This window comes from Perkinsus marinus (assembly GCF_000006405.1).
Source record: "Perkinsus marinus ATCC 50983 genomic scaffold scf_1104296927884, whole genome shotgun sequence".
NCBI classification, from domain to species: domain Eukaryota; phylum Perkinsozoa; order Perkinsida; family Perkinsidae; genus Perkinsus; species Perkinsus marinus.
Window position 1 is genome coordinate 136,290 of NW_003217015.1, and position 12,054 is coordinate 148,343.

General features: G+C 56.9%; 2 protein-coding genes across 2 annotated transcripts in view; both read left to right on the plus strand.

Annotated features, from left to right (window-relative positions):
- Positions 1–241: 241 nt before the first annotated feature.
- Positions 242–11,289, plus strand: Pmar_PMAR010074 (hypothetical protein; the record flags this gene model as incomplete). The annotated part of the gene is made up of 52 exons (XM_002788497.1): positions 242–403; positions 460–525; positions 576–701; positions 748–833; positions 882–975; positions 1,014–1,100; positions 1,144–1,296; positions 1,342–1,399; positions 1,448–1,529; positions 1,574–1,739; positions 1,783–2,492; positions 2,539–2,650; positions 2,780–2,838; positions 2,910–2,994; positions 3,045–3,134; positions 3,181–3,316; positions 3,371–3,468; positions 3,513–3,641; positions 3,750–3,844; positions 3,885–4,029; positions 4,079–4,188; positions 4,242–4,378; positions 4,423–4,649; positions 4,714–4,836; positions 4,886–4,980; positions 5,275–5,401; positions 5,624–5,739; positions 5,786–5,907; positions 5,950–6,134; positions 6,184–6,266; positions 6,319–6,463; positions 6,510–6,625; positions 6,665–6,792; positions 6,841–6,992; positions 7,041–7,088; positions 7,130–7,174; positions 7,226–7,996; positions 8,047–8,166; positions 8,208–8,293; positions 8,340–8,487; positions 8,532–8,665; positions 8,720–8,838; positions 8,886–9,079; positions 9,123–9,205; positions 9,253–9,394; positions 9,858–10,092; positions 10,137–10,318; positions 10,366–10,458; positions 10,660–10,755; positions 10,796–10,897; positions 10,939–11,028; positions 11,251–11,289. 52 exons carry the CDS (start codon positions 242–244, stop codon positions 11,287–11,289), a joined length of 7,332 nt encoding a protein of 2,443 aa, XP_002788543.1.
- Positions 11,290–11,713: 424 nt separating this feature from the next.
- Positions 11,714–12,054, plus strand: part of Pmar_PMAR010075 (hypothetical protein) — a gene marked incomplete at both ends in the record, with an annotated part of 14,743 nt that continues 14,402 nt past the window's right edge. The window contains 2 exons of the mRNA XM_002788498.1: positions 11,714–11,864; positions 11,908–11,984. Of these exons, the coding sequence (XP_002788544.1) occupies positions 11,714–11,864; positions 11,908–11,984 (228 nt within the window). The remainder of the gene's footprint in view (positions 11,865–11,907; positions 11,985–12,054) is intronic.

Consider the following 12,054-nt stretch of genomic DNA (forward strand, 5'->3'; position numbering starts at 1 on the left):
AAGAAATGTCGAGGTAAGTGAAGTACTGACCGCGGTTGTGAATGGATGCTGCTGGCACTACTCTTGTTTGTTTCGTCGTGATCCTGGGCCGTGGCCCTGCCCAGCCTCCCTCCATCCTTGTGGTCTCAACTAGACTCACACTCTCCACTGTTCTAGAGGGATATTTCCTGAGTTTGAGTTGTCAATACCAAGAAGTAGGGGATCGACGCCATGGACCAACGAATAGTTAGATTGTACCCTCATGATAACCAAGGCTTGTGGGCTCGTAGTGGCCCTGGTTGGTGATTCTGTAGTGGGGTCTCACTCGGATGCCGACTGTCGGGCATCGATGGAGTCCACAGTGTGTAGACCCTTCGAGGACTATATGGCCACTGGAGGGACCAGCGTGGTCGGGTTGGTCCATGTAGGTCTTGGGTGGGGAGAGGAAGGGCCCATTGGGTGTAGTCGTTGGGGCTTTAGGCCGTTTCTGCTGTGGAGAACGTTTGTGCTGAGCAGCTCTACGCATCGTCATCATCGACTTGCGGGGTGAGTGATAGTTTCGTGGCGCGGTGAAACTTCCTTGTTGGTCCCGGCAGTGCCCCCACCTACTGGAGAGCATCCAGCCCAGCCACTTCTATGAGCTGACCAGCGCCCTGGCCATGTCCTCCTCTTCAATCGTAGCTTCCGAGACAGCCTCCCATCGGCAACTCACCACAGCAGCGGTAGGCCGGAAGGTGGTGGTCCTCGTCACTGGTGATGGTATGGCAGGTGGTCATGGGGAAGGTCAGGCTGCCCTACCCAGTGGTGATGGACCCGAGGAGTCGGACCTCGATGGATGGTATAAAGGACGCTATGTGAGACCCACTGTATGAGGGGAGGTGATGGTGCACCTACGGCTACAGGGTCAATGCTCTGGCGGCTGCTGGCTTCAATCCTGTCTACACTATCATCCGAGATGTTGCTAAGGATGGCCTCTTTGCCCAGCTGGTCTTCTCGGTACGGCCTCCTTCTGGATGAGTTGACGCTTACCTCAGACCGAGCCGATGCACGTCCCTGTTGGTAGTGGGCTCACACCAGAGCAGCACGAGGAGATGGTCAGGACGGCCTATAGGGCCCTGCATGTAGGGTAGAGGTGATGGTGGAGGGCCTGGAAGGATCATGTAGGAATGCTTGGACGAGCTCATACCCCCGTCGACTGGGGAGGCTCCTTTCCAACTGGACGTGTTCCGGGGATGCCCTCTGGATGCCTCTCCCATGGAGGTCGAGGGAGAGATAGAGATCCTGAATGCTGAGCCCACTCTGGGGTTCCGGGATAGGGTCGGTGGTCGGTTACTGTGGGTCGTTCGGAGGGCTTCTCCACAGGTTAACACTGTATTGCGGCAGGCGCTGTCAGAGGACCTCGATCTGACCTTTAGGAACGGTAGGCTGACTAGGCCCGGCAGGGGGGATGGTGATGGTGGTGTGGTAGGGGTCACTGGAGAGGACATGACGGTAGCCACCAGTCCACGAGGCACCATTGTGGCCCACACCTTTGCCGGGAGCTTGGTCAGGTGATGGGCACTCAGGCAAGAGACGGGGCATGATGGGATTTCAGTTTCACCATCTACACTGATGTCAATGGTGGAGGCCTCCGACCGCATATGGACGTCCTGGCCGACCTGAGGGACCTGAGGAGGCACCTGGCCGCGGCTGGTATTAAAAGTGTGATCAGAGTTAATGATGTCCGCAGCCTTGGTGGGGTCACCTACAACACCAAGCGGGTGGGTTGGGGTTGAGCGTGGGGGGAGTAGTGGTGGGCTGTAGGTCCTCTACTCCTATTGTCATGGGCTCGGGGTCCTGACCAGGGCAACTCCTCGAGAGGCCTTGGTCCCACCGGAGATGGCATGGGATAGAGAGGCTACTCAGAGTGCACTGTTTGGTGAGATCGTGAAGGCCCATTATGGCCAGGAGAAGGACGGCGGTGAGCCAAGTGTGCTGATGGAGATGGGTCGTAGAGAGGATGGGGAGGAGGAGGAGGGGCTGCCGGAGGTGGATGATGGGCCTGAAGGGAGGGTAGATGAAATGCCCGAGGCTGGAATCGAACCAGGGATCTCTGATGGAGAGAGCCCGGAGGACAGAGTGATGGATGCAGTATTTGGTAAGGAGGAGCCCCCTGAGGAGGACTCACCCTTGAACCCTGTGGTCCCCGATGGGATGGACGAGGATGGCCGTGAACCTGAGATGGGAGCCGGCATGGGGGAGAGAGATCCCGAACCAGAGGAAGGGGCCCGGGAAGACCCTTCGGGGGCACCAGAGGAGGAGGGGTCCTCCGCGGACCAGCCATGGTCCCCCAACGTAGCTGATGTTGGGCAACCATCGCAGCCTCAGCCCGGTTCTCGAGTGCCGAGGGTCCGGAGTGGCGAGTTGAAGGGCATGGCTACTACAATGGGTGGAGTGAAGTCACCGGTGTTGCCGTATAGGCTTACCCCGGGTCAGCGCACATTCAAGATGCCCATTGTAACGCGTGTGGCGGGGTAGGACCCTCGTGTGTCCGTCAGCTGAGCTCGTCATCACATTCAGGGTGGTCCACTATGCTCCTCTGTTCGCCCCTCATCCCTTCCAACCCCGTATCCTCTTCCATCCGCCGGCACCACATCCCCCTAGGGCCATGGTCCTCCAGATGCCCTCAGCGGTGGGCTCACCTTACAGGCTGCCGACTAGACCTCCTCATAGCAGCGTATCGGTGGTGACCACGGCAGAGGCATCCTGGCCTAGGGAGTAGGTGGGGGGTGAGAGGTGGGGGACAGATTCCCTTGGGTAGGCCCAGACGGAGGAGTGTGCCGTCGATGATGATGATGTTGCCAACACAGCTCAACCGGAGTGGTAGGCCGATGGAGGCTGGGGAGGAGTAAGGTGGGCTGGGTGATGAGGGAGGTGATGACTCCTCTCAGACATAGTGGAGTCCCTCATGCGGTAGAGTATAGGAATGTGCTGGCCCCGCAGGAGGAGGACTTCGTGGTGGGCCACATAGGGAGGGTGGGCAGTGGTCTTGTATTGGTACTGATGATGACTATGTTGTGGGTCAGTTCCCTGAGCCGGCTCTGGAGACTGCCCTGACCTGGGTGGACAAGGTGGCCCTCTCGACGGTGGAGGGGCTGAGGGAGAAGATGGAGCATGTAGGTGGTGACCCTCCTCCTTCTCCCGGGCCTGTGGTGGCCTCAGCTCTACGGCAAGTACCCGAGCACGGCTAACACGAGGGCCTTCGCTCGGTTTGTTAAGGATGGTCTTTTCGAAGGGGACATAGGGCCCATCAGGACCATGAGGGGTCTTCGGAATGCCATTAAGCACGTCAGTGAGAGTAGGACTATCCCAGTGCATGTGGGAGTATACTGTTGGTCGTGGCGGTGGTCAGTCTTTCCTCGGTTCGCCTCCTTCCGTGCTGGAGTGGCCACCATACTGGACTCGTGGATCCTCCTCCTGACCTCTCCAGATAAGCACACCCTAGTCTCGGTGAGGAAGCTGCTGAGTCGGTCGTGGTGAGGAGCATCGGTCAGCTCTTCCGAGAGGCCCCGTCGGAGATCTATGCCCTAATGGACGCCAATGGGGACGGTCTCATCTCCTTTGACGAGTTCACAGCCTTTGGCCGTACCATTGCCGCACCCTCATTCGTCTTTTCTAGGGAGGTAGGCAGGGACTGATCGGTGGGCCGAACTCAGAGGCTTTGGGCCTTTGGTCCCGACCAGTCAATGGGGCCAAGCATTCGGGTTTCACACTCAGCCTAAGTGCTTCAGGCCTTCGAGGGGATGCTGTCGGAGGAAGAAGGGGAGAGTGTTCGAGTGCAGGACTTTGAGGAGTTGTATAGGACCATCGCCCAGGGGAGGCAACAGTGGTCGAGTTCTCCTTGCCATGAGTGGTGGTCTGGTCAGATTGAGTGCCTCGATAGCGGACAAGGCGGTCCAGTTGGTGATGGACTCCCTCACCCTCGAGAGCCGTTTCTCGGACCTGGATGGGGGCCGCCACAACGACCTCTCTTTGGAAGACATCGGCTGGAAAGGCCCAGTGGGGGAGGCTGTAATGGGGCCGTGACCACACTGGGGGGCGGCCCACCGTCTTTCCTCAGCTCTTCTTCTACCTAGACTCTAACAGGGACGGCGTCTTGTCTCGTTATGAATGGCAAAGGCTGGTGATCATCCACCGGGCGCCGTTGCTGGTCCGCCGGTTCGCCTTGTGGTAGGCGGCGGCCTTGGCCCATCGTGGGGGGAGTGGCGGTCCCTGCTCTTCAGGGTGGCACATAGGGTGGGGGACAACCTCCTGCCATACTCGGTAGAGCCTTTTGTGACTCGGGCTAAGGAGCGTCTAGGGAGCATGCCCGAGAGGTATGTGCCGGTTATCAAGGGGGCTCTGGACTCCTTAGGAGCAGGTGAGTAGTGGCCCTCAGGGATGGTGGAATGAGGTGGTGTGTAGGTGAGCCTTCGGATGGTGACTACGGCCTCCTGCGAGCCATGGCTGGTGGTAACGAGATGAACAACTTGGTGGCCACGGAGTTCTATCTGGGTTATGGTCGCCGCCCGCGACTCACCTCGAAAGCACTGGGTGCGGATCACCGGGACAGGCGACACCACCGAGGCCATCACCATCACCGCCACCACCATCATGGACCGACCTCCTCCTTTCTCGAGGAAGGACCGCAGGTGGGCATAGGTCATGGGTCCTAGCCCTCCTCGCGCGGCTCTTGTAAGGGTTTAATGTGCTCAGTGGAGTCGGCTGCCATTGGAGTACAGTCTGAGAAAGCTCTCGCCGACGACTCGAGTCAGTGCTAGGGACTTTGCAGATTTCGGCAAGTCTATAAAGGCCCCAACCGCTGTGTTTTCTCGGACTGTGAGGAGGGGGTCACTGTGTGGCCTACGAGTTGGAATGCCTATGGCAGGCCTACGACCTTCTGGAGTATCCTTCTGGTCGAGACGCTGAGGACCTACTGTCTACCAAGAGTGATGTGTTGCATGCTGTATCGAAGGACCTTAGGTAAGAGGAGGAGGGGCCTGGTGGTAGGCGCTGTTGTCCTCTAGAAGGGCATTCAGTGACCGCGCAAAGATATCTTAGGTTGCTCCGTGCTTGATACGGATGAGGTTGCGAAGATATTATAGTATTAGACTCTCTTATTAGAAGTGTGGTAATGATTTATTTATGACTAATTGGGGAGTCGTAACAATTCTGATATCGTTAGGAAAAGTCGCCGAACGCCCCCTGGGGAATTGAGAGAGCTTGACGATTTTGAAAACTCCTTTTAATATCACCCCATCCATCGCTTTCCCTCAGGAATCACCGTCGCATTCATCTCATTTTGGACTCTCTAGTATTGGGCCGACGTTTTAAGGAGTTGGATGCCAACGGTGATGGAGAGCTCTCGTTGAAGGAGCTGGGGCTGGGAGCAGCTGATCGAGCGGTGAGGTTTGGTCAGGGTGTGGTATCGAGCCTATTTGGAAATGTGGCTTTGATAGTCTCCTGATTATGCTGAATTGCTTGGCCCGGGTAAAGGGCCTCTCAGGGGCTGATGATCTTTAGGAGTTCCCGTAACTGATGTTGTCTGTGCAACGATTAGCTTTCCAAATTACTTCGTTCCCTCTCCTTCTGTGTATTATGATCTCGGGATGCTGTATGGGGTTAGGTCTTTGCTGTGGTGGACCTAGACGGCTCCAACACGTTATCTTTGGGCGAGCTTCAGAGGTTGGCTGGCTTTGGAGAGGACACGGTCCCTGCTAGTGCGATCTTATTGGCTCAGAAGTAAGTGGGGGGGAGGTGTCTCTCGGGTGCTGTGGTCGTTGCTCAGAGTGCAAGCTAAGGCGGACGGCCCGGTAGAGGCCTATGTTGCTGCAGCTATGCGGGCCATGGAGGGCTTCACGGGTTTTGAGAGCGCCGAGATAGGGGAGCTTCTTGATTTTGATGACGATGGTAGGCTGGGGGCATGGGGCGATAGAGAGGGACCGTCCTCAGGCTACATCGACCATCGTGAAATTGCCATGCTGAGGGTCTTGTCGATGCCCCAAGGGGTGGCCAAGTATCTGCCACAGTCAGCTTATGTGATGGATAAGATTGACATCGGCGTTGGATGGTCCGAGGGGGACTTCACCAAGATGGGCTTGGGCCTGCAGGCCAACCGTCGGGCCTTCTCCCATAAGGTGGGACGTGTGTCTCTTCGGTCGTCATCGTCGTCGATGGTCCGGTCAGAGCTTCGAGTCGCTGGCCCAGTTGTGGGACGGGAGGATACCGAGGGAGGCTGTGGAGGTGTGGATGAACGCCGTCCGCCACAAGTGAGGGGGCAGCGGGTGGTAGGGTAAGGGAGATAATTTCGTGGTGACGCAGGCGGTTACGGCGGCTTCTGGCGGTCTTCTCTGCGGTAAACACGGACGCCTTCTTTACGGCATTCGATGGGAATAAGGACGGCAAGCTGAGTGCTGATGAGCTCCGACGCTGGATGGGCAATTTCCCTTTGGTCAGCCTCGTGACGGTAGGTCCTAGGGGGGAGGGGGCGTCAGGAAGGGTTGCTGGGACAGGTCCTGGAGGTCCTCGGCCAAGGTGAGGGCGACCAGAGGGGTATAACTCGAGAGGGGCTACAGAGGTTCTCCTTTCACTTCGCGGTCGGCCCAGCTGTGAAGCTACTAGCATTGAGGTGAGTGTTGATGGGGGGAGGGGTTTATGCCGCCTTTAGCAGTATTCCACGGTCGGCTGCCGCCACCCCGGAGAAGTTCGTGAAGGAGTTCTCCACAGTGTTGGCACGAGTGAAGTCCCCTCGGGTCCGGGCGAAGATTGTCCATGCTCTCGATCTGGATGGCAATGGTGAGGGCCTCCGCGGGGCCGTTGGAGCATTAGCGCCCTTCCATGTAGGTGAGCTTAGCCGAGGGGAGATTCTTGGTCTCCGAGTTCTGCATCAAACAGAGTTCCTCCTCCTCTTTGAAAGTCTCCTCCATCACGGCTTCGCTACCATCACTGAGGCCAAGGCCAGCAGTTTCTTGGAGGAGGCCAGGAGCTCGGAAGTGGTGGGGTTAGCTGGTCCACCGTCGACCGGCTGTTATCGAGGTGTGCAGGTGCTAACGGAAGGCTATGCTGAAGGAGCCTTCGTGGAGCTGGACTCGGTGAGGGCATGGTCGGCTCGGTAAGGTCATGGATGGCTCAGGTCTATCAAGTGCTTAGTCCGAGTGCCCTCCATGGCCGTAGGAAGGTAGGATGGAGATGGACGATGGGTCTTCGCAATTGGGACTGTCGTTATCAGGGGCATCATTCGCAGTGGTCCCGGCGGTCGGAGGGGAAGAGGAGGAAGGGAAGGAGGCATCAACAGGGCAGCGATGGAAGCGTGAGGGAGGCCCCTGATCAACAACACGGTGGTGGTATTGCCGAGGCTCAGCCGTCACGAGGGAGTTTGGCGTCGGAGGCCTCCGCATTGATGGCCGCAGCGGAGGGTATGGGCGACGGACGGCACGAGGAAGGGGTTATTGATGGTGTTGGAAGGGACCACCACAGAGACGCGGTTGAGGAGGTGAAGCCGGACCATGCAGGGGATCATTACAGTGAGACCGTTGAGGAGGTGAAGCCGGACCATGCAGGGGATCATTACAGTGAGACCGTTGAGGAGGTGAAGCCGGACCATGCAGGGGACCATTACAGTGAGACCGTTGAGGAGGTGAAGCCGGACCATGCAGGGGATCATTACAGTGAGACCGTTGAGGAGGTGAAGCCGGACCATGCAGGGGACCATTACAGTGAGAGTCCTCAAGAACAACGAGTTTCAAATGAGTCTGTGGAGTCGGGCCAAGAACCTCCTCGTCGGGACGCCCCAATTCAGGATGCAGCAGGGGAGGGCACTACCCCCAGGTCGGGGGCAGCTGGGGTGAGAGAAGGAAGGGAGGCGGCCGTTGATAATGCGGGTGATGAGGAGTTGCTGGTCGATGAGTGGGAGGAGGAGGATAAAAGTGGGGAATATGGGGCTGACCACCAGGGGGGCCACCAGAGCAGAGACAACAACACATGGAGCATCTCAATGCACGTAGGCCTGTTGATGGAGGGGTGACAGCAGATGACGTCATCACCTCTTAGGAGTATCCCTCGGAAGGCTTTGAGAAGGTCACTGGGCAAGCCCTAGGAGGCACGGTATCGGTCGAGGAGTTCCAACAGACTGGTGTACGGCTTGGGGTCAGTCAGGCTTATACTAAGGAGGTGGACCCCTTCAGTACAGCCCTTTATACGCTCCCGCATAGGTGTTCAGTCTTATGGCCGGCAAGGACGCCTCGGAGCTGCCAGTTGGCCACTACGCTGACCTTTATCGTAGCTTCAAAGACGTCCGGTGGGGACGGCCCCGGTCTAGCATGTTGGTCACTGGGGCCTCTTAGGAACCTGGCAAGGGTATTCCACATTCTGGACTCTATCAAGATGGAGATGCGTTTCACCGACTTGGACCTCGATCGAGACGGCTTGATCTCGTTGCCGGAGTTTGGGTGTGGCGAGTGCAAGTCCGATACGGTATCGGAAGAGGAATGTGTAGGTTGGGCGGAGCGGAGCAGTCAGTGGAGCCATGTGCTTAGATGGCCGTTGGGGAGCTCTTCCTATACGTGGCCGATGGTCTCAATCAGTCGTCAATTGCCCGACGGAACTGGCAGAAGCTCGTTCGGGTGGATGCGGACACCATACCCCCAGCGGTGGCTGTGGTGTTGGAGGGGTGAGGAGGAGGAGGCCTGCTGTGGTGGGGGGACTGGATGCGTTGGCTTGTCAGCATGGGAGAGGTACCGAGGCAGGCCACCAACGAGGAGTTCATAGAGAAGTACATGGCGGAGGCTGGTAGGTACCCAGGTGCCCGAGAGGAAGCAGGGGCGTTCCTTGATGACGAGACTGGTGGGCCCCCTAGGGTAGATGGGGGTGATGCTACTGACGTGTGGCAGGTCAGAAGCGCAACGTTGGCTTTATAAGGGTCGCGGCTGCAGGACCACGACTGGCCGGTTTCCTACCGAGTTCCTTCGATTTCACTCGGAATTTATCAACGCTTTTGAAGCCTGGCGTCAACAGGTTGGACGAAGAGACCTTTGAGGAAATCGGCAGACATGCGGAGGTTGCAGGGGATTGGTTTGAGGCTAAGGTGCCCCCTTAGATTGAGTGTGGGGATGAGAGGTCCTTTGTAGTCCTTTGGGGCCCTCCTCTTCCCTGTAGGGGAGACTCTGCCGGTTGAATTTCTGGACACGTATGTAACGGCTAGGCGAGGCGGGTAGGCCTCGGTCGCCTCTGCTGTGGTGCTGCTGATAGCTGGTGTAGTTACCTATATGACTTGGGGGCCTCCCTCGGGGCCATTAGTATGGCGGCGAGGTTCGATGCCATTGACATGGACGGTGATGGTAAACTGACCAGAGAGGAGCTTGAAACCAGGGAGTGGAGGAAGTCTATTGCGGGAACGATGGTGAGTTGTTATGCCTCGAGTGAACATTATTAGAAATGCTCAACTTTTCGTCGCACTATACAACAGCTCGTGTGCAACACATAATGATTAGTTGAAATGATCAACATAGCATCCAGTTGACTCGCAAACGATTAAATTCACAGTCGGAGATTAATGAGGATTTCAATGCCCAGAGTGGTTAATAAGATGTTGGGTGTTTGCATTGAGTCAGGGCCAAAGCGTAACAAGGTAAGTAGGCCGATCCATAGTCTCTCCATATGGGAGGTCAGAATAGGAATTCATCATATCAATGATAGAACCATGAAGGAACTATCACACCGATTAATATGTGTCTGCGTGCAGCCTCGTTCGGTTGTGAAGTGACGGAGGAGTGGTATGAGCTTTGACGTTGAGGAATTTTGAGATTTCGAGCATGTCTCCTTGTGCAACGAAGCATGATCCTCCTCATGCATGCCTTTTTCAGTTGTTTGCCCTCCTCGACCTCGACCGTGACAGCAGCATTAGTCGAGCTGAGTGGCAGCATTGGGGTTATCTCGTGGCCCAGGCCCGACCACATATGCGGGCTCTGGCTCTGAGGATTCTGCCAGAAGTGAAGATCTCAGCGAGCGAGTATGCTGCAAGGTATAGGGCTGCAGTGAAAGGCTTGTCGCCGGATGAAATAAAGCTGGTGGAACAGCGTCTGGATTTCGATGCCGACGGTGGGGATTGAACCTGGGTCGTCACTATGGAAGTGTCTCGGTAGGTGAGCTGTCCGAAGCTGAGATCGGTCTTCTGCGGGTGGTCGGCGGGGGACGGTCTTTGAGGGAGCTCCTCTATAGGGAGTTCTTCTTTGGTTATGAAATCGTCAACACCGGTACGGGGGCTGGTCAGTCCTTCCTACAGGAGGCGGCCATTGAGGATGATCGGACCCTCAATGGCTTCATGGTGGGTCGATAGGGATCAGATTGAGGGCACGAGAAGATTCCCCTCAGGCCCGTGTTGGGGCCCTCCAGTCGCCTTATATAGAGTCGGCACGGTTCGCCTTCCAATTCCTGGATACTGATAGTGATGGGCAGCTCTCGGATGTGGGGACTCAACTGTTTGCTCAACAGAGTTGGAATATATGTTCGCTTTCCGCAGCTAAGCTTAGGAGTTTGTATACGAAGCCAGGTAGAAATGTTCAGAAATCAATAAGAATTTCCCAAAATTCTCTCAGAATTTTGCTATTGTTACCAACATATGTGGTTGACTATGTGCATAATTTCCACACTGGTTTTCATTGGTAGAACGAGATGAGGGAGTTCGAGCTCATGCGGATGCTCTTTGCTGACTATGGCTTCCTCCGGTTCATAGCGGACTTCACGGCCTTGACTGCTTTCAAGGTGGGCTGCCCGGTCAGGGTGAGCTCCGACTGTGTGACAGAAGCTGAAGGGCCCAGCGGGGGGACTGTCGCTGAAGGGGCTCATTGACTCAGCCAAGGCGGGGGACTGCACTCCTACTGAGCTGGCAATGGAGATCCATGATGTAGGGGGGGTCCTGCCGAGTGTGGGAGGGATTCTTGGTAGGCCTTCGAGATCGACCTGCCTGATGGTACGGTAGAGGTTCCCTGGGCCATCTGGAGGCTAATTGTGTGGCGGCACCTCACCAACGAGCATGTGAGGCTCCGTGGGGGCGGCTGTCGGTAGCAGTCCTCAGACGGTGAACCAGCTGGAGGGCCGTTCTCCGTTCGCGACTAGGGACAAAGAGGACTATCATCATACTGCTCATGCTAGGAGGCGTATGCCCCACCCGCCACCCCACGTCAGTCGGCGTGTACATGCCCCACTTGGTCCTGAGGTTGGACATTAGTGACTCCCTCTTTGGCAGTTTGTCTTTAGGACGACGCTTTCCTGCGAACTTTGATGGGCGTGAACTGAAGTGTGCCATGGTGGCCTCCTTCTCCTTCTCCTCGAGGGGTGGGCACAGTCGTACGCTTTCTATAATGGTTATGGTCGTTGTGTTGAAGTCAATGAATCCGCATTGCAAAGGAGAGCCTTGGGTTATCATATGTTAGAGAGAGGCAGCACGCTGTTAGTGAAGGCGTTGGTGACAGCAGTGGCAGCTGGGGTAGACCGGACACGATGCGCGTCGGACATGCGGGCATCGGTGTGCGAACCGTACATTGGTTACTATCAGAAAGGGGTTAGTGATGTCTCACAGTTGGTTGAGGTAGGCCTTGAGGCCTATAGTGTCCCCAGCGTCCTCATCAGATCGTTGAGGTAGCGGCCAGGGTATGTGCCGACTACCAGTACGACCTGTTGTCCTACCCTCAATGCGGAGTAGGGCTGCTGCTATTGTCACATGTCTGCTGTCCTCTGCATCTGTGGCCACTCAGTGCGGTGCCCTCATGGAGGAGCTTCAACCGGCGAGTTTCATCCAGCTGGTCAACTCCTTCGCGCTCGCCCCACTGCCAGCGTTGAGGTCTCTGCCCTTCACCCGACGGCCGTCTTCGGTGGGCGCCTTACTGTTGGGATAGGGCATCTTATATCGTGTAGGCGATCGTGGGGGAAGTGAGGCTCCGTCGGCCCCTGGGGTGGACCTGGCCGCCCATGGAGACGGTGAAGTCTGCAATGTGACCCCGTGCCGATGGGGGTGGGGGCCTCCTATATTTCCCTTCAGATTGCGCGCACTGGTGGCTGCTG